This window comes from Petaurus breviceps, unplaced genomic scaffold (assembly GCF_028583685.1).
Source record: "Petaurus breviceps papuanus isolate PSGF00001 unplaced genomic scaffold, PetGlider_PUasm1.0 90503, whole genome shotgun sequence".
Lineage (NCBI taxonomy): Eukaryota > Metazoa > Chordata > Mammalia > Diprotodontia > Petauridae > Petaurus > Petaurus breviceps.
Genome location: NW_027187265.1, coordinates 1,129,841 through 1,154,647, shown reverse-complemented (window position 1 = coordinate 1,154,647; position 24,807 = coordinate 1,129,841). Strand labels below are relative to the sequence as shown.

Genomic DNA, 24,807 nt, shown 5'->3' with positions numbered 1-24,807 from the left:
GCTTGACTTAAGAATCTTTTTTAAAAATTCATTTGTAAAACGAATTCTTCATTTAAAAAAAATATCAGCTACTTAACTGGAAAAATAATTTCACTTTCTTTATAATTAGTAATGCAATTTTATATGTAAATCCTTAATCCAATTTTGAGAATTTATTACTATAACATAATCATAGTCTGAATTTCCATGCTAGATACATTTGGAAGCCAGTCATATACACATATATATAGTTCCTAGGGAAAAAGTCTAATCCTGTTGTTTTCTCAAAACTTACTATCCCACTTAATTAGAAAACTTTTACATTACATCTTTGTCTTATTATTTTGTCTCATTCTCCCTTTAGGAAGATATCATTCCTATATTATAATTTGACCCCAAATAAAGATTAAAATTAATAATAAATAAGATTTTTCATACCTGCATCTTATTATAGTAACTTAGAAATGTTTCAGTATTGAACAATGAATAGTTTTTGCATTATACTCACAAAACTTCTATTGCTCACCTCCCCTTGTTATAGAAATTTGCTATGAAAGGAAAACGAAGGAAATAATTTTAAGTATCAAGATTTGTCCCCTCAATGGGGGATTGACCTGACATATACAGTAAGAGGAGAAAATGTCCCTTAGCTCTGCTTGATTTCAGGCATGAGTCATGTTTGACAGCCAATCACATAGTCACAGGGTATCAAAAGCAATTCTCAGGATTAACCAGGTGGGGGAAATTTCCTGTTCAGAAAGGAAATAGCTCAATGAGGAAAATGAGTCCAGAGGATTCCACCTTGGGCCATGCCAAGATTATCCCCTCAAATTTTTCCCAAGCATAGGCATCCACCTGTCATCGTTCTCAGACTGCACATGTAAGTCTTTCCAAGTTTTTCTGAAAGCATCCTGCTTGTCATTTATTATAGCACAATGGGATTGCATCACAACCATATGCCACAACTTGTTCAGCCATTCCCCAATTGATGGACATCCCCTCCATTTCCAATTCTTTGCCAACACAAAAAGAACTATAATTATTTTTGTACATAGGTCCTCTCCCTTTTTCTTTTATTCCGTTGGGTTACAGACCTAGTAGTGGTATTGCTAGATCAAAGGGTATGCATGTTTTTATAGCCCTTTGGGCATAATTCCAAATTATTCTCCAGAATTGTTGGATTAGTTCACAACTCCACCAGGAGTGCTTTAGTGTCCCAATTTTTCCATATCTTCTCCAACATTTGTCATTTTCCTTTTTGTCATATTAGCCAGTCTGATAGGTATGAGGTAGTACTTCTGAGCTGTCATTTGCATTTCTCTTATGAATAGTGACTTCAAGCATTTTTATAAGACTATAGATAGTGTTGATTTCTTCATCTGAAAACTGCTTGTTCATATCCTTTGTCAATTTATCCATTGAGGGTTGACTTGTGCTCTTAAAAATTTGACTCAGTTCTCTACATATTTGAGAAATGAGGATTTTATCATAGGAATGTGATTTAATTTTTTTCACAGATATGATTACTGTGTATTTCTTTCTATCCCATTCCCACCCCACCCCCACCATTTATCCTTTTCTCTCTCTGCTATATAAATGTTAGCTATTATTGTTGTTGCTGCTGCCTTTCTCCATTAGATTATAAATTCCTTGAAGGGCAGAGATTATCTTTCTTTTTAGTATTTGTACCCTCACCAATTAGCACAGTGCCTAGCCTATAGTAAGTGATTCTTAGTTGTAATTCTAACTCCTTTGCCCTCTAGAATATCCTATTCCGAGCTCTCTTGTCCTTTAATGTAGAAGCTTCCTTTCTTCTGAGTGCCCAGGTCAGGTAAGGTGACTTGCCTAACGGCTGGGTTGACCCAACCTTTCCCAAAAGTCCCTTCAGAGTCTAATGTTATAGTTTCCTTTGACTAAGTGGCAGAGTCAGGATCCCTGACTTTAAATCCAGCTTTTTCTTGAGCTGCCTTTTCTGGCAATAAACTTGAATATGGTGTGGGGGCCTAATTCCTGGGACTGAAGGCAAACACTGACCAAAGGCAGAAACCATGACCCTATGACTTCTGGGTTTACTTCAGTCACTTCCTGGGTAAGCCATTGGGTAACCTGAATCTAGGGATTTCCCCAATTCTTGATAATAGCTTAAAGCAAATGGGAAATGGACCAGTGGGTACACAGACCAAAAAAGACTCAGTGGTTGGATGCTCAGTGATTACAGTCATGGTCCTGGGACAACTACTGAGGCCCCTGTTGGGAAAGTAGATGTCTATTCCAGGCTAGAGCTTAACATAGTGCCCTGCATATAACAAATGTTTATTGATTGATCATTGATTGGAGTTCTATACACGGATTTCTTCCTGAGACAGAGAATCTCCAACTGATCAGGTATGAGGAGACGGAGGATGCTGGGGTCCTATTTGCTACCATCTTTAAAAAAATAAGCCAGTGATAGAGTACATATTCCTGGAAGTCCTGCCCACTGTCCCAAGTATATATAACACAAGTGACTCATCTCCTCTGAATTCCAACTATTTTATCTGCATAGTAGGGACAATAATTCAGTCATGAAATCTTTGGAAGAATTTTAAAAAGGTAAAACCATACAGTGCAGTAGAAAGAATGCTGGATTTGAAATCAAAGGATCTGGCTTTGAGCCCTGACTCTGCTATTTGTTTACAAGCCATTGCAGCTCTCTTGGCCTCAGCTTCCTCAGCTTTAAAAAAATGAGAAGTTTGGGTCACATGATCTCTGAGGTCCTACAAAATTCTAGGCATAGAGCACCTCCCTGATGTTTTATGGATTAGTATTCATTGAACTGAAGGGGAAAATCCCTTCTGTTCCAAACCTCGAGTTTCTCCACCTTTGTCCCTGCTACGGGGACACTGATTAGGAAAAGAATGATGAAATCTTGGGGATGAAGACTTCACAGAGTCTCAGATCTTCCTTCTGACCATCAGTGATCCTGGCCTGGAAATGGAGATGAGGGAGGTGGGGGAGAGAGTGAACTGACAGCACATACCTACTATGTTTTTTGTTTAACACAAAGTCACTGGCCCTACCTTGTTTCCTTGTAATTTTTATCTTCCTCCCACAAATCTAATACAGAAAAATTCAACCAGATGAACAATCCAGATTAATCTAGGTTATCAACGGTGTGGTTCATGATATCATGTATAATGGGCCTCAAAACGATCTCATTACTACTACTAATAGCTAACATCTATATAGTATTTACTATGTGCTAAGCACTATATCTCATTTAATCCTCACAACATGGGAGGTAGGTACAACATTTTTTAAATTGCTATTTTACAAATTAAGAAACTAAGACAAACAAGTTAAGTGACTTGCCCAGGGTCTCATAGCTAGTAAGTGTCTGAGGCTGGATTTGAGCTCAGGTCTTCCTGCCTCCAGGCCCAACACTCTATACATTGTGTTACCTTCATAGTGCCTTAGAATTGACAGATCCCCATTCATACACATCTTCCTTCTTTGATCCTTATTTAAAGGATGTTTGGAAGGGTTCTGTGGGATATGGAGATTAGATCCCTGGAGATGACCTCAGCCTGACCATGTTCCAGGTCTGGGGATTAAGTGTGGCAGGCTAGCCTCAAGGCAGCCTCTGCTCCATGGATTAATGAATTTGGACTAATCTGAACAAGTGACCATCTATTTCTGGGGTGAGATGAAAGGATCATTTAACATTTTTTTTTTCAATTATTTAAGAGTTTATTTTTTTCTTCCTCTACTAAAATGAAAAAAAGAAAATACAAAATCCTTATAACAGATAAGCATAGTTAAGCAAAATAAATTCCCACATTGCCCATGTCCCAAAACGTGTGTCCCCTTTTGTACATTAGTCACTCACCTCTCAGTCAGGAGGCAGGCACCTTCCTCATCATCAGTTCTCTGGAATCAGGATTGATTGATAGTGATAATAGGGTGTAAATTATTCTCCTGGTTATGCTTACTTCACTTTGAATCAGTTCACTCAAGTCTTCACAGATTTCTCTGAAACCATCTCTTATTTCTCACAGCACAATAGTGTTCCATCACATTCATGTATCATCACCTATTCAGCCATTCCCCAATTGATGGGCACCTCCTTAATTTCCAATTCTTTGTCCCTACAAAGAGAGCTATTATAAACATTTTTGTGGATACATGGGGCTTTCCACTTTGCCCTGTTTGGGCCAGAGGCCATATAATGGTGCTTGTGTCTCGGGTGTTCCTGTCACCATAATAGCTTGGTGAGATTCTTTTATTGGCTTATTCATTTTTCCAACCTACTTCCTGAGTTTGGACATTATGATAGAGTTGGGCTCTGTGCATGTCTAGAAGGAATGTCTGAGCTGATGGTCCTACTGTTTTCTTGAGTTAGTGAGTATTGTGTATTTCAGAATTTTAGGGACATGTGAGGCTGGGGAACTACAAGCTTTCAACGCACCCATAGTGGTCTAAGACAGGGCAAAGTCTAATTGTTGCCATTCTGGTTTGAGCTCAAGTTCTTGACTTGGATTTGGGTCTAAGCAACACATCTGTTGTGGCCCTGCCCCTGTACGAGTTCCAGTAGACTATTGCTAGATTCAGCTACTATCAGCCAGCTAGAAAGCTCTGAAGATTTAAAATGACAGAACTATTTTTGGTCTGGGATTCCTGCCATGATTGAACTTGCTGCAGGGCTTCAGGTTGGGATAGAATATGGAACTGAGATGCCATTTAGCTGCTGGATTCAGTCACACAGCAGCTGCTTGCTTCTGAGCATTCTCCTTACTCAATACATAGCCTAATGTTCGCAATTACTACCCCCTAGGCATTGGTCCTTTCCTTAGTACACCTTGAATCTGGCTGCAGAGTGAGAAACACAGATGCCCATTGGTACCATTCTCATATCCTGAGCAAGATCAATGTTAACCTTTCTTTCATTGGTCCTCTTTGAGCTCCTGTACAAAAATGCTCTGCGCTATTGCTGATTAGATGCTGTTGCTACTGTAAGCAGACTTTTCTGTTTATCTCTCTATGCTGATCTGAGCTGGAAAAATGACGTACTGCGATTTTTTCTTGTGTCTTCTGATCAGAATTTGGCCTGGGGCATTTTTCAGATCTGTGTGGAGGAGGAGTACAGTATGGCTTGGCTGGAAGTAATTCTTAGTACTGTGCCATCTTGGCTCCTCCTTGAATGGCTTATTTGCTCTTATACATTTGAATCCTTTCCTTATATAACTTAGAAATAAAACCTTTATAAGAGAAACAATGCAAAGATTTTCCCCAGTTAATTGTTTCCCTTCTAATCATAACTGCATTCAATTTATTTATGTAAAAGCTTTAAAATTTTATATAATATTATTAATTTTATCCTCTGTGATCTATATACTGCTTAGTCATCAATTCTTCCTCTAATTTATGATGTGATCTTTTATATCTTAGTCATGTGTCCATTTGAGGCTTATCTTGGTATATGATATGAAGTTTTGTTCTAAGTCTAATTTTTGTTAGACTGCTGCTGGTTTTCCTCGATAGTTTGTCAAATAATGTCCTTATCTCAATAGCTGGGGTCTTTAGGTTTATCAAATATTAGATTACTAGGTCCATTTGCTTCTATATGTTGTGGATCTAATCTTATCTCTTTTTTAGTCAGTACCAAATTGTTTTGATGATTACTGCTTTATAGAATGGTTTGATACTTCTGGGCCCTCTTCCTACTCACTTTCATTATTTCCTTGGAGATTCTTGACCTTTTGTTCATCCAGATGAATTTCATTATTATTTTTCTCTCATTTTATAAAGTAAATCTTTGATAGTTTGCTTGGTAGGGTACTGAAAAAATAAGTTAATCTAGGTAGTATTGAAGTGAACATCTTTTAAAAAACTGAAGAAAAGCAGTGAAAGGTTTTCTATCTCTAATTCCTTTCTTACTTCCATAGCTAGACTATTACATGGTGCCTGCTTCTAATGTCTTCATTATATTTTAACTCATTCATTTTTTGCTGACTCCATTTCTATATTTTACAAAATGACAACTGCCCATGAAAGCTTTGTATGTGTGTATTTATACTTTGTTGGGGGTACAGGAGGGGGCGCTAAAGCAGGAGTGGGGAACCTATGGCCTTGAATTCGCATGTGGCCCTCTAGGTGTGACCCTTTGACTGAATCCGAATTTCACAGAACAAATCCCCTTAATAAAAGAATTCATTCTGTAAAACTTGGACTCAGTCAAAAGGCTGCACCCAAAGACCTAGAAGTCCACAAGTGGCCTGGAGGTCACAGGTTTCCTACCCCTGGATTAAGGGAAGTTATGGCTAACTACAATTTATACAATATTTAAGACAGGACAGAAATTCCATTCTCTGGCTAGTTCTTCAAGAATTTCTTTTCCAATTAGTAGGCCTGAGTGAATACAATTTTATTAATAACTAGCATTAATAATCAATTCTTTGGTACACTCTTTCAACTAACAAAGAAAAGAATGCCCATGGATCTGAGTCATTGTTTCTAGACTAATCTAGTCTGAGGATTCGGGTTTTTTGCAGTGAGTAAGGGAGCCTAAAGCTAAGCACTCTTCTCCTTTGATGTGAGAGACCGAGGAGGGGATTAAAGGAAGAAGACAGTAGCCAAAGGGGAAACTCCATATAATGTCAAGCCTCATGGGGGTGCAGCCAGAGAAGGTCTCAGAAGATTTGGTCCTTTCCCAGTCAGTTGGGAGGAGGGATTGAGGAACAAGTCATAGCCTCTCCCACAATGGCCACATGATAGCTATGCTTGCAAGATGAAGGTAGGACAGGGGCTGGCAGATCCATTTTCGAGGTGTGGTGGCAGAGGTCCAGGGAGGAGTCATTCAATGAGTTATAGCTGGAGCCAGAGCCAGAACTGATCTCCTACTCCTGACGCCTGACTAGGCTTCAGAGGGATACTCTCTTTCCTTTGGTATCTTTTGTTTCATTCTCTAATATATTTTTTCTTCCTCTCCCACCCAGGGCGCAGCTCTCTTAATGATGACAGCCAAGTCCTACAGCAGATGTAGTGTTTAACACTGATAGTTCTTCATATCTGCAAAGAATTCTCTTCTCTTTTCATTGACAGGAGGGGAAAACTTGCTTGGGGAAAACTGTCCAAGTTCGTGTAAAAATGTTACATGAATTCAGGTGTTTTTCAGTCGTGTCTGACTCTTCATGACCTTGTTTGGGGTTTTCTTGGCAAAGATACTGGTGTGGCTTGCTTTTTCCTTCTCATTTTCCCTCTCATTTTACAGATGAGGAAACTGAGGTGAATCAGTTAAGGGACTTGCCCAGGGTCACACAACTAATGAGTGTTTGGGTGTCATATTTGAATTCATGGAGAAGAGTCTTCCAGTCTCCAGGCCCAGCACTCTATCCACTGTGCTACCTAGTTGTCAAAATCTTAGGTAGTGTCTTTCTAATTCCTGAATGCTTCCAATCAAGATTTTTACATCAGCCCCTCAAGTATTGCAACGTTCAAAACTATTTCTGAGACTAAACCTAATTCTCTCCTACTGAACTGTGTTCCCATTGATCCATGTAACCTCAATCACAAGGCAAAGCAGGGGAGGCAGCAGAGGAGGCCAAGAGAACCCTGAATTTGAAATCAGACAGATCTTGGGACCTTGGTCTGCCATTAATCATTTGTATAACCGATGTGGACACAAACAGTGCCCTCAGGGTTAAAAAGAATAGTAAGGGTTGTTATTCCTGTACTTTGTGAAGCCCAGTAGCTTATTCTGCAACTTGAGGGGGTCCTAAAGTCCTTTACCCCTTATCTTGAACCTGTACCAAAAGAATTACTTGTGTCCCCCTTAACCTGCATTCCCCCTGCCCTTTAATCTTTAACCTGTGTCCCCTGAACTGTCCTTAATTCTTTAAACAATGAAGAATCCCCTTTGTCTCCCTCATCTTACATCATAAAGTCATTTCTTGTCCTGTGTCTTTAATCTTTAGCCCCCATAAAGACCTCTAACACTACATCATCATTCTGAAACCTCTATATAAGCACAATTCCCCTAAATATCAGGATCTTATTTAGTTTTCTTGCTAAGGAGACCCGAGCTGCTTCATGCAATGACGCTCTCAGTGGTTATAGAGAAGGTCTAAGTGAATTCTTTCACACTTGAACCACTCTCCCAAAATCTGACCTCAACATAACTTCGAGCAAACCAGTTACCCATTCATCCCCCGAGCCTGTGAAATGGGATATACTCTTATCTGTATTAACTATGGTACAGACTTGTCATGATTAAAGAACGTAATCATAATGGAGGGAGTAAGGAGTATCAAGGGAGCAAGGAGGAAGGAGGGGAGCCCCACTTATTATTATGGAGGGGGGAGGGCGGCCTTGAAGCCACATGTGGCTTTCTAGGTCCTCAAGGGTGGCCGTTAAAGGTTCCCTACCTCTGTATTACATTAATTCAGGGAACCCCTGGTGAGAAAGTTCCCTCTTCCGATGCAGATCAGAAACTTGTGGTCTTAAGAGTTTCCTGGGGGGCATTGTGAAGTTAAGTGACTTGTCCAGGGACACATGTCAGACACATGTCAGACGCAGGAATAGGACCTGGATCTTTCAGATTCAAAGCTGATTCTCTAGACACTGGCCTATGATGACTATTATTATCACCATTATTACGAGTATTCCCAGCGCCAAACACCTGCTTGGGGGCACTGAGGCAGCATAGGTAGCCATGTAACCAAAGTGACTCCCTTTTGTAAAATTCCTTTCTCTTGTCCCTGTCCATCTACATCAGGGTCCTGCCCCCTTTTATGGTCCCATGAGTGTTGCCACAGACAAAGCTCTTAATAACAGATATCACAGCTTCTTCCCCAAACTGAGCAATGTTTCAATTTGTGTACCTTTCTGATAATCATGACATAGCCTGGACTCACCTGGAAAGTCCCTGCCTCTTTACCCCTAGGCATAAAAGCACGAACCACATATGTGCTGCCAGCCCTCTGGATGATTGCCATTTGTGGAACCTGGTAATAAAGCTGTTCTAATGTCCATCCTACTTTGGTGTCTGTAAATGACCCTACTGCAGAAACCATTTCTTTGCAGACCTCCCTAGGCTCACATATACAAAAGAGAGTTTGCATAAGAATAAGTGAGACTGTAATTATTTCAGGTTGGAGTTGCTCCCTAACATCTCAGAATTGTGAAAGGAAAATATGTGTGCAAAATGGAAATTTATCTGTGGGAAGAGGAATGTGCTTATTTTATTCATGTTTGTGCAGTTTACCTATAATAGAACATAGGCCCCTTAGGGGCAGGAACTTTTAATTTTTTTCTTAATATCTCCAGTCCAAGGCCTGGCCCATGGTAAGTGCTTAATATGAGATTGCTAAACAAATGAGATAGAAAGCCGAGATGAAGAAGCAGGTCAACCACAGTCATGTATTTCATTGCCTTGGCTTTAAATATTTATTGAAAGTCCAGGAGGGAGAAAACAAAATAGGGTCTTAACACAAAAACATCTGGAAAGAACACAGACTGGAGAAATGGACAAAACTTGGAAGGACAGACAAAAGACCATGAACAGGACTAGAGAGGAAATCCAGAGGTTGGGGAGGAGTCAGCCCCTGGTCACTTGGCTACAGTAACTGATGAAATGCACCTGCTTCAGGAAAGTTGTGGCTTGTGGAGGGGAAGGGAGAGGGTGGGGTGGTGCTGAGGTGTACAGGAAGGGTTTAGGCCAGGCAAAGGTGAGGAGGGCAGGGGTTCTGAGAGGGGCCAGAGGGAAAGGGGCAGGAGTAGGGCAGGGTGAGGTATTAAAAAAAATCAGATTTGAACCCCAAAGAGAGACAATGCCCTCTCCCAAAGAATATACACAAATAAAGACTTTCACATATAATCTTCCTTTTCTACAAAAGAATCCCATATTCAAAATAACCTTGAAACCCAAGAATGCCAACCACCCAAGCAGTGAAGCTTTCCCAATATAGTACAGCTTGACTTACAGTAATAATATTACCCTTATAGAGACTTCCATGGTTACTGCAATTATCCTCTTTTTGTTCATTCCAAATTTACACATAGAGACTAGCGACATAAGATTTCTACAAAACTTAACAATGACAATTTAAAAAAACACGACAACACAATAAAACACACACAACTCTTGAAAGGACAAAGCTCCCAGAGTGATGTTGGACCGCTGGGGTTCGAAAGGGTGCCAAAGGTAGGCAGAGGGAGGCACCCTGGGAGTCGTCTCTCAGGCAGCCAGAAAGACAGCCCTTAAGATCTCCACTCAGTCTCCGAAGCCCAGCCCCTAACCGGCAGGGCTTTTGCCAACATCTGTTCAGTGTCCAGGGATGAAGCTGGACCAAGCGGGTACCTTCCACCCTCCCAAAGGAGAATATGGATCAGCTCTTACCTCCCTTCCAGCCCCTGGTGCTAAGCAGCTGAGGTCCCTTCCTCAGCCCCTTCCATCCCTGACATCCTAATAGGAGAACATGTCCCTTTAAAATACTTCCACATACTTAAGTTAAAAGGTAGATCTCTACTGCTGGTAGGTTTGTTTTTTGGGTTCTTTAAAATAATTTTTTTTTGGTTTTTGGCTTGTTTTCTTTTGCAGACTAGCTGAAGAAAAAGGGAGAAAAGGCATTTCCCCAACCTCTGTCATTTTGTTTGGGGAGAGAAGCAGATGTGGGAGTTTTCCACATTGGATAGCTTCTTCAGAGTCTGCCACTAAAGGAATAGCACCTTCAGAACCTTAAATAGGATGTGTCTTAGTTTTCATTTAAAAAAAAATCACATACAATACAACATAATTTTTTGAGCACCAGCGAGTTCACAGTGGGAGGTAGCATACGTGTTCACCCTGGCCCCTAAGATCTTTCCACTTGATCATTTGTAGTGCCCCTTCTTTCTTTCCCTCCCCTCCCTGCCTTTCCCTTTTGCTCTCTTTCTTCCCCCCACTCTCCTTTCCCATTGTGGGACATTAGGCAGAAACCTATGGGGAAGGCGCAGTAATTTCCTATTTTCTTTGTTTAAATAAAAAATATATATATTTATATTTTTTTTCCTGTTTCATCCATCTTTTCTAATATTGCACATCAAAAGCTTCCTGGCAGGGAGTGAAGGGAAAGACTACCCAACCCCAACCCTTCTCAAAAGCTACTGGAGAGCCTGAATTATTCAGTCCCTCTCTCCCTGCCTGGCAGAGAACTGGGGAGGGAAGGGTCTGGGAGACATGGAGACTTGGTAACAGAGAAATAGGGGAATGTGGGTTGGGTTGTGGCTGCCACCACTTTTGGATGGTTCTTTGGTTGATGGATGGAGATGGGATGGCTTGGGGCGGGCCTCACACCTTCATCCTCATAACTACTGGCTAGGGCTGACCCTGGGACAGCCTATCCCAGGGCTGTCCCTTCCCCTGATGCCCCGTACACATGCCTCCACCCTGCAGATGACAAGCATGGCCTGTCCTAGGGTCCATGGGCCTTCCCCAGGGGTGGAGTGTGTATCAGTGGGCACTCATCCCACTTTGGAGATGGAGAGGGTGTGGGTACCTTCTCCTCTTCCTTCCCCTGGCCCAGCTGCCTCTGCAGAAGAGGGTTGGACACTCCCTCCTCCATGTTCATCCTCCCCATGTCCTGGATCCACAGAGGCCTGGAATGACATGGAGTGGCATGGAGGTCATAGTTCAGAGGAAACATGCAGGTCCAACTTCCAGGCGGTATTGCTTCCCAGGGGTAGCTGGTGGGAGGTTGTAGACACTGACTATGGGCAGTTGATGGGGGTCTTGTGTCCGGAAAGTGAACAGTGTCTGGTGCCAGCGCCCATCTTGAACCTGGGGACCAGGAAGAAAAGGGCCAATCAGGTTTTGGATAATGAAAAGCCATTAGTGAGACTCCAAGGATGAGAATAACCTTTACTTCTTCCCAAATTTCTCAGGACACATCTGGAGGGAACCAAGAATGCTTGGGGCAGGGAATAAACCAAGAGGTCTCAAGTTGTGTCAGTAAAAGAGAGAGAAATGAGGATTCCCTGGTGCAGTGAATAGAGTTCCAGCTCTGGAGTCATGAGGACCTGAGTTCAAATCTGACCTCAGACACTTGACACACTAGCCGTGTGATTGTGGGCAAGTTACTTAATCCCAATTGCCCTGCCTTCTCCCCTCCAAAAAGCAAAAAAAAAAGAAAGAAATGAGGATTCCTTCAGTTAGCTACACAAATAATTATCAAGAACCCAATGGATTGACAGTATCTTCTACCAGCCCAACCCTCCTCTTAGGAGGGATACCCAATAGTGGATAAAATGAATAGAGCCCAAACCTTTCCCACTCTCTCCTGAAAAGAGGGTTGCATTTTCTACCAGGGATGGGGAACCTGTGTCCTCGAGGCCACATGTGCAAGTGTAGCCCTTTGAGGACCTAGAGGCCTCGAAGCCACAGGTTCCCCACCCTGTACTAGACTACGTATAGACTCATGGGCAGCTAGGTGGCACAGTGGATAGAATGCCAGGCCTGGAATCAGGAAGATTTATCTTCCTGAATTCAAATCCAGTCTCAGACATGTACCAGTCGTGTGACCCTGGGCAAGTCACTTAACCCGGTTTGCTTCAGTTTTCTTATCTGTAAAATGAGCTAGAGAAGGAAATGGAAAACCATTCCAATGTCTCTGCCAAGAAAACCCCAAACAAGGTCACGAAGAGTAGGATGTGACTAAAAATGACCAAATATTGGGGAGGCTAGGTGGCACAATGAATAGAGCACTGGCCCTGGAGTCAGGAGGACCTGAGTTCAAATCTGGCCTCAGACACAACCCAAAAAACTTGCCATGTGACCTTGGGCAAGTCACTTAATCCCAAATTGCTCTGCCCTCTCCCCCTCCAAAGAGAAAAAAAAAGACCAAATGTCAAAATATAAGGCTCAGAGGGGCTAGTTCCTTACCTTGCAATCATCTGAGGACACCTCTGGCTCAAACTGGCCCCCGGCTTCAAAGATCTGCCCATTCCAGGCTCGGAAGCGCACGGCTTGTTTGGGGGACAACCGGCCTGTCCCTTCCTGCCATACGGACATGTTGAGGCAGTGGATGGTAATGTGCTGGATCACCTCAGAGCTCAGCAGGTGAAGGAAATTCATCTGGACCCGGCCAATGGCAAAGTCCACCTGGGGGGAAGCAGGGGAACAAGAGGGCCAGGAGAGTAATGAGCCTGGATGTGACTGAGGGTCATATGTTCCATTTTCCAGTGTGCCCCACAGCCTCCCAACTGAACAGACATCTGTCATGTGCCCTGTAGGGCCCCAGTGCCCACTCTTTTCTTTATTTTATTTTATTTGAGGGTAATTGGGGTTAAGTAACTTGCCCAGGGTCACATGGCTAGTTTTTGTGTTAAGTGTCTGAGGCCGGATTTGAACTCAGGTCCTCCTGACTCCAGGGCCAGTGCTCTATTCACGGCGCCACCTAGCTGCCCCTCCACTCTTTTCTTAAGTAGGGTCTTGGTGGTCAAATTACTTCCCACACCAGACCAGGGAAAGCAGAAGACTCAAAACCCAGAGTTCAAGACTCTTTTGGCTCTATGATACTGAGTCCAGTCACTGGGGCTCCACAGAACTCAGAATATCCAATCAGTAAAGCAAGGCAATAATCCTTCTGTTATAAACTGATGACAAAGCACCAGGGATATGGGGTGGAGTGGAGAGAACTCTGATCCGGGAATACAAAGATTGGTTTCTAGGCCCCATTCTGATACAAACTCACTGGATGATGCTGGGCAAATCGCTGAACCTTACAGGTGAATTTTTTCACCTATAAAATGAGGGAATGGGGTGAGGCAATCTCCAAGGTCTTGGGAACCTCCCCTTCACTTCCGCCATCTGTTGTTCCCCAGGGCCCCTCACAATAACCCGATCCCAGTAGGGGCCCCTGCTAATGGCCCATTTACAAAATGGATCCCCTTTTTTCTTGGACCCACCCATAAAGGACTTACACTCCTCCCTGTCCCTGACAAGGACTTAGCCCGTAACTTGTCTTTTTGCCCTTCCTACTCCCTTCTCTGTGCAGAGAGATCTCAGTTCAGGGAGCTCAAGGCTTTCTCTGAAAAGTTCAATGACCTTTCACCTAAAATTGCATGTGCCACCTGATACACTAAGAGTGCTGTGGGGGCTGGTAGCATCAGAGGAGGTCTACAACTGGACTCTGGCCCAGGACAATGAATGGTAAGGGGCTACACCCAATGGCATTGGATATCTGGTAACTACAAATCACACTAGGGGCAGAGGGAAGGGAGTGGGCAGCAAATCAGAAAGGAACTATGATTTTTTTTTTTTGCTTTTTGGAGGGGTAAGGTAGGGCAATTGGGGTTAAGTGACTTGCCCAAGGTCACACAGCTAGGTCTTTGTGTTAATTGTCTGAGGTGGGATTTGAACTCAGATCCTCCTGACTCCAGGGCCTGTGCTCTATTCATTGTGCCACCTAGCTGCTCCAAGGAACTATGATTTGGAGTGAATTGCTCCCTCCCCCATCCATTCTTTCACCTCAGTGACAGCCTTAATTTAATAATTATAATTATTATGGCTAGCATTTCTATAGTGCTTTGAGGCTTGCAAAGTTTTTAACATATGTTTTCTTCTTTGATCTTCACAACAACAGTATGAGGTAGGTGATTTACTTATCCCCATTTTACAGATGAAGATACTGAGGTTGAAAGAGATAAGTGATGCCCAAGGTACTGCTAGATACGGCAAGTAAGTTCCCGAGGCAGTATTCACACCCAGATCTTCCTTACTCCAAGTTGAACATTTTATAAACAACACCACCTAGTGGCCTTCAGTAGTAGTGAAGGATTCAGGAATGGTACTTGCAAGTCCTGAGGGGTATAGGAGTGAGGCTATAAGGACAGGACTTTTATGGGGAGGGATATCTTCAGAAGCGGATCTAAGAGGTGGAAAAGGCCATATATATATATATTTTTAAATGGGACATTAACAGGAGTGCTTACCAGGGTGGGATCTATGGTTATTATGACATTCCCTGGGGAGCAGAAGATAGGATGGGGAGAAAGTTTCAGAGGCCAAAGCTGAGATGATTCTTAGTTCTAAGTGTTAATGAGGAGAAAGCCAGCTTCCCCTGCTTGACCCTCTATAGCCTGTCCAGGCCATGGTTCCTGGGTAGTTGTGGTGGCTAAGGCCCATCACTCCTTTGGGGTTACTGAATTGAGTCCCTACCTTCTTCCTTTCAGGTAGCGTGAGTGAAGGTTCAGAAGAATTATGCCCAAAAAATAGTTACCCTGATAAGTTTCTGAGAAAAATCGTTTTCTCCAGTTTCTAACAACTTTCTCCAAGGAACCCAAAAGACTTGAGAGCTATAGATCTCCTCCTTCCTGAAAGACCTAATCTGAGGTACAAAGAGCTCAAGTAATTTGTTACAGTCACTCTGGAGTTCAAGGGGGACTTTCCCTCAGCAATTTTCTCATTCACTTCATAGTTAAAGGGTACCCCCCCCCCCCATAGGGTGCCCTTTGTCTTGGGAAGAAGAGAGGAGGAGGCCAGTGGACCAGGAGGGCAAATGATTTGTCAGTTACTAATGGAGCCAAGACTAGAACGAAGGACTGTCATAGTCATGGTATAGGGAACAGTATACTGGATAAGGCCTGAGTTCAAATCCCAGCTCTGTAACTTATTACCTCTGTAATCTTAAATGAGTTACTTCATGTCTCCTGGTTCAGTTCCCTCTCTGTAAAACAAGAGGGCTGGACTAGATGCCCACTATACCTCTTTTAGTTCTAAACTTGATGGTCCTATGACCCCTAACTTCCAGGCTTGTGGAAGGCCAAGCTGACACACTACCATCCAGAGGCAGGGGAGGAAGCTGCAGGGCAAAGGGAGCCCATTCTGGTAGATACATGGTCTTAGTACTAGGGTCTTTGAGTCAGGCTATCCTGAGAAGGAAGGGAAGGAGGGGGCCATCACCTCCACTTCATACCTTTGAAGCAGTGATGGGCCGGAGACATGTCTGTCCACCTTTGGTAAAATTACAGGTGACTTCAATGGTGTCTGAAGAACAGCCAAGGTTTGGGTCGATCCAGTACGTACCTATGGGATGTGATGGCATTTGGGGTAAGAGTGGGGAAGGGTACGATAAAGAGTCAGAGGGAACTTTGGGAGCCTCAGTTTCTAGATGCTCTCCTTCCTTTAGTCAAAGTAAGGAAAGCTCCTGAGATTGGTGTGGCTGATATGGAGGGATAGGGGAGGAAACCTCAAATGTCTGGGCCAGGTCAAAGAATGGGCTAAGCTGTTGCCAGAGGCATAAGGCTATCATTTTGTTCCTTCTGGAAACATCTGTAGATCTAGTCTCTACAAATGACAAAAATAGATCTTAAGCAGAGCATGGCTCCGATCTCCCAGAAGCCAGAGGAGGTCAGGATAGCTGGTTGGGTGAAATCAAAGCATGGATTTCTATTGTGAGATACACTGGGGATACAAGTGCGGGATAAAAGTTCAGATTGCAATCAACTCGGAGTCACTGGTGCCTCTGAATACCAATGGTCAGGGTCACGGAGGAAGAGAAAAGAGAAGGGAAAGATAAGAAGGAGGATGATGAAAAGCAAGAAGGAGGAGAGGGAATGAGGGAAGGGGAGAACTGAGGAGAGCAGGGGAAGGAGGTCAAAGGAAAGAGAGGAAGGCAAGGGCAGGGGAGGCAACCAAAGATAGGAAGAAAATCAGAGAAAGTGAGGAGAAGTAAGGGAGGAAAGCAGAGATTGGAGAGGGAGAAATATAGAAAAGAGAAGAAGGAAAAGGAGAAAAGAAGAAGGAGGGAACGACGACAATGACAAAAACAACCAACAAGGAAAAGACGGAGAGATGTTCACAAGGTGGGGCTCTCCCTGCCGAGGCTCAGGTTCGTGAGGTCCTCTCCAGCAGCAGGCCCTTCAGTAGGTCTCCCTGTTGCTCTCACTGGCTGCAGGCAGGAAGCAGGGGAAAAACAAAGGCTGCATGTTATACAGAGACCCCTCCCCTTACCGTCGGTCATCTTCTGCTCACAATTCATGAGGTCCCGACAGATCCGGGCTGGGGTCTCCTTGGTTCCTAGAGGCTTCTTGATGCTCTGGATGAGGCTGCTGAGGTAGTGTAAGGTCTTAAAGATCTCCCCACCCTGGTCCAATACCAGAAGGTCTGAATGGGAGTAGCCCTGAAGGGAGAGAAGCAAGGAAAGGATGAGTGGAACAGAGGCACAGTATTAAAGGAATATTGAAGTCTGCGCAGAAGCTTGGCGATACATTTGTAACTCAGAATCCTAAAGAGCTGCCTGGAGAACAGAGAGATTAGGGGCCTTGACTCTTGTCTCACAGGTAATATATTTCAGACTGAAGACTCGAACCCAGGTCTTCCTGACGCTAAGGTTGCAGCTCTATTCACCATCCTATGCCACCTTTGAGAATTAAATAAAGTCAGTGCCAAAAAAAAAAAAAATTATTAGATTGACCTCCTCCCCAAGATCTCAGACCAGTGGACAGTCTGCTTCTGCTTAAATCCCTCCGACAATAAGGGACTCAGTGGCTCTAGAAGCAATTCATTCCATTGCTGGACAGTCTGAACAGTTAGGGAATTCTTCTTTGTGTTGGGCTAAAATCTGACTCTCTGCAACTTCTGTCCATTCTGTCCACTGCTCCTAACTCTGCCTTTTGGAGCTAAGTGTAACACTCCTCCACAGGACAGCCCTTCAAATATTTGGAGGCAGAGATTATATTCCCCCTGAAATCTTCCCTCCTTCAGATTAAACAGTTCCTAGTTCATTCTAAGAACCTCTGTAAGCCGCATGTGCCAGCGCCCTCCCCACCCTGGTCCTCTGGAAGCACCATAGCTCGTCAACGTCCCTTCTAAGATGTGGTGCCCAGAATTTCGCACAGTCCTGGGGCAATGATAACAATGAGGCGATGTCAGCAAATGACAAGAAGAAAAACTTATTTTACTTCTATTTTCTCCAACAAAGAGAATGATCTTTGAAACCAGAAAAGAAAGAGTGAGTATGGTCAATATAGAGCTGAAACCCAAGTGAAGACATAGTAAGGGAGCTCCCCTATTCCCCTGAGGAGTTCACATCACCAGGCCCAGATTAATTACATCCCATGATACTGAAAGAATTGGGAAATGTGATTATTGAGCTGTTGTTGGTGATCTTTGAAAAAAAACATAGAAGGGGTTCTTAATAGAGCTAGACAAAATAATAACAAAATTCATTTGGAGCAACTAAAGGTCTAGAAACTCAAGGGAAATAATGAAAGAAAGTAAGTAATGAAGAGGGAATAACCGTATCAGACCTCAACTTATCCTATAAAGTCATAATCATCAAAACTATTTGGTCCTGGTTAAAAAAAATAGAAAAATAGATCAGCAGTACAGACTAGAAAGGAAGAATCAGAAACAACTGAACTCAATAACCCAGTTCAATAAACCCAAGAGCGTAAATTACTTAGTGAAGAACTATTTGACAAGAACTACTAGGAAAACTGGAAAGCAGAAATTAGGTTTCATCCAATGTCTTACATCATACACCACAATAAACTCAAAATAGATACATGACCTGAATATTAAGGGTCACGGCATTAAGTAGAGAGTAAGACCAGATATGGCTAAAGGGAGAGTTCTTTATCAAGTAGGAACAAAGGCAATCACAAAAGAAAAAATCAATAGTTTTGATTGTATAAAATGGAAAAGGTTTTGCACAAACTAAATCAATACTGGTGGGATAAGAAAGAAAGCTGTCAATTTGGAAAACAAATCTTTGTATCTAGCATTTCTAGCAAGGCTCTGATAGTCAAGATATATTAGGAATTAACACACATAAATTAAACTAAAAGCCATTTCTCAATAGACAAATGATCAAAAGATATGAACGATGTCTTTGGCAATACTTGCTCTGCCCAAGCCATGGGCCCTCAGGAGATGACCAGGCTATGTGACATGCATGATTTAGAGTATGGGTGTTGTACTTAAGCCATGGAGAAATGGAGTGAGGATGGGCCAAATTCATCAAAGCCTGCTTTTTAATGAGGTAGTGAGGTGGTACAGTGGATAGAGTCGTGGGGCCAGAGTCATGAAAGCCTGAGTTCAAATCCAGCCTCAGACACTTAATAGCTATGTGACCCTGGGCAAATTTGCCTTAGTTTCTCCATCTGTAAAATGGGGATAATGATAGTACCTACCTCCCTTGGTGGTAAGAGTCAAATGACATAATAACAGTGCTTAGCACAGTGCCTGGCAATTATTATTATTATTATCCCAAAAGTCTTGGTGCAGTTTTAAACTTTAGCTGCTAAAGACTTTGGGGACAACCCGTATAAACCAATATTTTTAAAGAGATATGGCTCTTCAGGTATGATAGACTTATTGTAAAGGCAAACAACTTTGAAAGATTTAAGAACTTTGACCAATATAATAAACACCCATGATTCCAAAGGATCAGTGGTGAAGCCTGCTACGTACCTCCTGACAGAGAGGTGATAAACTCAATACACAGAAGAAGATATATATTTTCTGGACGTGACCAATATAGACATTTATTTTGCGTGTCTGCATATTTGTTACAAAGTTCTTGTTTTTCAATAGGGACGGGGAAAAGTGAGAACCAGGTAATACCATAGACATAGTTAGTACATCTGGGTTTTTAGCAAAGTATTTGACAAGGTCTCTCAATTCCTTGTAGATAAGGTGGAACTATGTGGGCTAAATGATAGCACATTTAGGTAGATTTGGGACTAACTGAATGACAAGATCCAAAGAAAAAGTGGATTGATGTCAGTCTGGAAGGTGGAGTTCCCCAGGGGGTCTACCTTTGATAACATTTTTGTCAATGACTTGGATAAAGGCAAAAATGGAATCCTTATCAGATCTTCAAATGACGGTTAAAGCTGGAAGGAACAGCAAATATGTTGACTGACAGATTTAGTGTCCCCCCAAATCTCAACAGGCTTGAATGGCTGGTTTTAATAAGATGAAATTTAATAATTTAATATGGATAAATGTAAAGTACTACTTGAGTAAAAAAATAAAACAAATTACACAAGTAAAAGATTAGGGAATTATGGTGAGAAACCAGTTCACTTGAAAAAAATCTGGGGTCTTCAGTGGACTACAAGCACCATATGATTCAAAAGTGACAAGTATGTCAAAATACTTCAATCATCTCGTTAATGTGAGTGCTTCCTCAAGGATACAGATCACATTCTATCTGCCTCTTCTCATGCTGTGTTCTTGTCCTTGTTCTCCCAGGAATTATCCACAGAGGATTCCCCCAGTGCACCAGGGGCCTTATTCTTGATCTGTGGACATTCCATGGATACCAATGCATCACTTGGGCTCTTCTCTTCTCCCTTCTTACTAGGCGAGCTGTCCCACCTTCTTTTCTGACCTTACATTTCTCAGACAGGATGCTCTTGACCTTTTCATGCATACGTGTTATCAAGGGGTTGTATGTTATAGGTAATTTATGTGCCCAAACCACAGTCATCGTCCTATCTACCAATCTGGATTCTTCAGGTCCATGGTGTCCAGTGCCTTGTAAGAAGGAGTGTGGCATAAGAGCCCCATGGGCTGCCACAATCATAGGCCACACTGATAGTCAACTTCCAGCATGAGAGGAAAGTGATCGTGCTCTTCCATGGTTAAACCACATCTGTAATAAAAGGTTTGATTCTGGGCACCACATTTTAAGAGTCACACTGGCAGATAATCCAGGGGATGGTGAGAGGGCTGGAGTTTATACTAGAAAAAGATCAGGAGAGAGAACTGGGGATGTTCAGCTGGGAGAAGAGATGATGCAAGGGTGGCCTGATGGCCACCTTCACCTATCTGAAAGGAGGGTGTGGAGCAGAAGGCTTAGACTTACCAGCCTGACCCCAGAAAATTGAACTAGGAGGAATGGCTAGGAGGTACAGACAGGCAGATTTCAGCTCTTGTAAGGGAAAACTTCCTGGAGTTCCAGACAGAGGCTGAACTTTGTCAGAGATGTTGCAAGAGGGACTCCTCTTCAGTTTGGGGGTGGGTTATATGAGGTCCAGGAGGCAGCCAAGTGGCACAGTGGATGGAGTGCTGGGCCTACAGTCAGGAAGACTCCTCGTCCTGAGTTCAAATGCGGTCTCTCACACTTACTACCTATGTGATCCTAGGTAAGTCACTTAGCCCTGTTTGCCTTAGTTTCCTCATTTGTAAAAATTGAGTTGGAGAAGGAAGGGTAAGATACAGTGAGACAGTAACTTCCTTCACTCTAGACATCAAGTTTCTATTGTTTTTGTTCAAGAGAGGCTCCTGTCTCTCCTTCCTCCAGCCATTAGTAGAGAGATCCACCAGACATGGAGAGTAGGCTAGGGATCCCTTGGGCAGTCATAGGTAATATATAGGTAGCCAGGCAGCACAGTAGAGCCCTGGGCCTGGAGTCAGGAAGACCTGAGTTCAAATCTGTCCTTAGACACTTATTAGCTGTATGACCCTGGGCAAGTCACTTTACCTCAATCTGCCTCAATTTCCTCAACTGTAAAATGGGAATAATCATAGCACTACTTCCTAGGATTGTTGTAAGGATCAATGGAATATTTGTAAAAAATGCTCAATACAATGCCTACAGATAGTAGGCATTTAGTAAATGCTGGTTTCCTTCCTTCTATGGGCCAAATCCTTTGTAAGCAATAATCATTATATGGTTTTCTGACCTTACAGTACTTTATACTTTTCAAAGAGCTTTCAAACCCATGACCTCATTTGAACTTTAAAAGTCTTTTTTTTTCCTCCTGATAGTGTTATGAAACAGGCAAGACCTTTATTATTATTTACAATTTTTTAGATGGGGAAAATGAGGCAAAGAGCTTAAGCAACTTTCCCACTGTCACTTACATAGTAAATGGTGGTGCCAGGAACCAACGCCCAGGTCTAGACTCTGGGTCTAAAAGTCACAGGAAACAAGTTTAGGTGGAAGGAGGGTGGTTCCTGTGCTTCCTTACCCCTCTCCCATCCCCATCCCTGCCCATTCTGAGACCACACTGAGGGTTTGGCTGGTGAGGCCACTACAATGACTCAAGTGCAGTATGGAGTTAGCACCAAACACTTTTTTAAAAGCATGGGCACAGATTTCTTTCTTTCTTTTTTTAAACATTTGTTTTTAAAACTTTGAGTTCCAGATTTTTTCCCTTCCTCCCTCCTCACCCGCCCCCACTGGGAAGACAAGCAACTCAATATAGGTTATACATGTGCAGTTACCCAAATCATTTCCATAGTTGTCATATTGTGAAAGACCAACTATATTTCCCTCCATCCTATCCCTTCCCCCACTTATTCCATTTTCTCCTTCGACCCTATCCCTTTTCAAAAATGTTTGCTTCAGGGGCGGCCAGGTGGCTCAGCGACTAAGAGCACCGGCTCCAGTGTCAGGATGACCTGGATTGAATCCCGGGCTCAGATACTCGGCAACACACCCAGAAATAACTGGCCGTGTAACCTTGAGCAAGTTACTTAACCCCGATTGCTTTAAAAAATTAAAAAAAAATAAAAACAAAAATGTTTGCTTCTAGCTACTCTCTCCCCCAATCTGCCCTCCCCTTTATCATCCTTCGTCCTACTCCCTAACCCCCTATTTTCGTGTAAGGCAAGATACCCAATTGAATGTGTATGTTATTCTCTCCTTAAGCCAAATTCAATGAGAATAAGGTTGTCCCATTCCCTTTCACCTTCCTGCTCTTCCCCTCCATTGTAACAGTTTTCTTTTGCCTTTTTTATATGAGATAATTTACCCTAATCTATCTCCTCCTTTCTCCTCCCAATAAATTCCTCTCTCACCTCTTAATTTTTTTAGATATCATCCCTTCATATTAAACTCATCCTGTGCCCTCTGTCTATGTATGCATGAACATACATATGCCCACACTCACATATATATTTATATACACATACCCCTCCTATACTATACAAACACATATATATGTATGTATACACATATATTCCCTTCAACTCTCTTCATACTGAGAACAGTCTTATGAGTTACAATGATTATTTTTCCATGTAGGAATGTAAATAGTTCAACTTTAATATGTTCCTTATGATTTCTTTTTCCTGTTTACCTTCTCATGTTTCTCTTGCTTCTTGTATTCAAAAGTCAAATTTTCTGTTCAGCTCTGTTTTTTTCATCAAGAATGCTAGAAAATCCTCTATTTCATTGAATGACCATGTTTTCCCCTGTAGCATGATACTCAGTTTTGCTGGGTAGGTGACTCTTGGTTTTAGTCCTACCTCCTTTGACTTCCAGAATATCATATTCCAAGCCCTTCTATCCCTTAACATAGAAGCTACTAGGTCTTGTGTTATCCTGATTGTGTTTCCACAATACTCAAATAATTTCTCCCTGACTTCTTGCAGTATTTTCTCCTTGCCCTGGGAACTCTGGAATTTGGCTATAATATTCCTAGGAGTTTTCTTTTGGGATTTTTTTCAAGAGGTGATTGGTAAATTTTTTCAATTTCTATTTTGCCTTCTGGTTCTAAAATATCAGGACAATTTTGCTTGATAATTTCTTGCAAGATGGTGTCTAGGATCTTTTTTTTGATCATGGCTTTCAGGAAGTCAAATAATTTTTAAATTCCTGAATCTATTTTCCAGGTCAATGGTTTTTCCAATGAGATATTTCACATTGCCTTCTATTTTTTTCATTTGTTTGGATCTGTTTTATAGAATCTTGATTTCTCATAGTCATTAGCTTCCAATTGCTCCAATCTTATATGGAAGGAGTTATTCTCTTAATGGAGTTTTTGAAATTCCTTTTCCATCTGGCAAATTTGGCTTTTTAAGGCATTCTTCTCCTCACTGGCTTTTTGAGCCTCTTGTTATTTGAATTAATCTATTTTTTAAGGTGTTATTTTCTTCAGTGTATTTTTGTGTCTCCTTTAGCAGGCTGTTGACTTGCTTTTCATGATTTTCTTGCTTCATTCTCATTTCTCTTCCCAATTTTTCCTCCACTTCTCTTACTTGATTCTCAAAATCCTTCTTGAGCTCCTCCAAGGCCTGTAACCTATTCATATTTTTCTTGGATGCTTTTGATGCAGGAGTTCTGACTTTGTTGTCTTCCTCTTTCTCCATGCCTTGATGATCCTTTTTGTCCCAAAAAAAGCAATCTATGGTTTGATTCCATTTCCTGGGCTTGCTCATCTTGCCAATCAATTACTTGACTTTTGAGTGCTTTGCCACAATACTGTGTTTCCCCAATAATAAGACACTGTCTTATTATTTTTTTTGGACAGAAAAACACCAGAGGGCTTATTTTCAGGGGAGGGCTTATTTTAATGAACATTGACAGCAATTTTAATAAACAGGTAAATGTGAACAAAAAAATGTACCTTTATTCAATAATGAATTCAATAAAGAACAGGATGACGCGCTCACTGCTGCAGCTCTGATTGGATGCAGCTCAGAGCATGGCGTGCGTTTCACGGGGGGGGAGGGGATGGTGCATACAGAGGGTACCGTAATGTAGTGTGTAGCACAGGGGATCACCTTCACTACAGTAGCAATCTCAATAGGGCTTATTTTGGGGGGCGGGCTTATTTTAGAGGAATCTTACACAGTAAGGGGAGGGCTTATTTTCGGGATAGGTCTTATTATCGGGGAAACACGGTAGAACGCTGCTTTTAGAATGCAGAGGGCTTTGTCCTAAATCACTGGGGTTTTTGCAGCTGCCTGAGCTATTAGGAGGGTGCCCTCTCTACAGACACTACAAGCTCTAGCTCACTAGTCATACACCCCAGGACCACCACCCAAGACCATAATCCAGATCCAAGCAGGTTAAAGCAAGAGCAATTATCCTCTGAATGGTGATTTGGTCCCCCTATAGTCTACAGGCCAGG

The 24,807-nt window shown here is 42.3% G+C and overlaps 1 protein-coding gene across 1 annotated transcript in view; it reads right to left on the bottom strand.

The window, feature by feature from the left end:
- Window positions 1–9,392: 9,392 nt before the first annotated feature.
- Window positions 9,393–24,807, bottom strand: part of COL27A1 (collagen type XXVII alpha 1 chain) — a 259,247-nt gene continuing 243,832 nt past the window's right edge. Inside the window, exons 58-61 of the mRNA XM_069062697.1 lie at window positions 16,946–17,114; window positions 15,909–16,018; window positions 12,875–13,093; window positions 9,393–11,773 (exon numbers count right to left, since the gene is read on the bottom strand). Coding sequence (XP_068918798.1) covers window positions 11,627–11,773; window positions 12,875–13,093; window positions 15,909–16,018; window positions 16,946–17,114 — 645 coding nt within the window. The 3' untranslated portion in view covers window positions 9,393–11,626. The remainder of the gene's footprint in view (window positions 11,774–12,874; window positions 13,094–15,908; window positions 16,019–16,945; window positions 17,115–24,807) is intronic.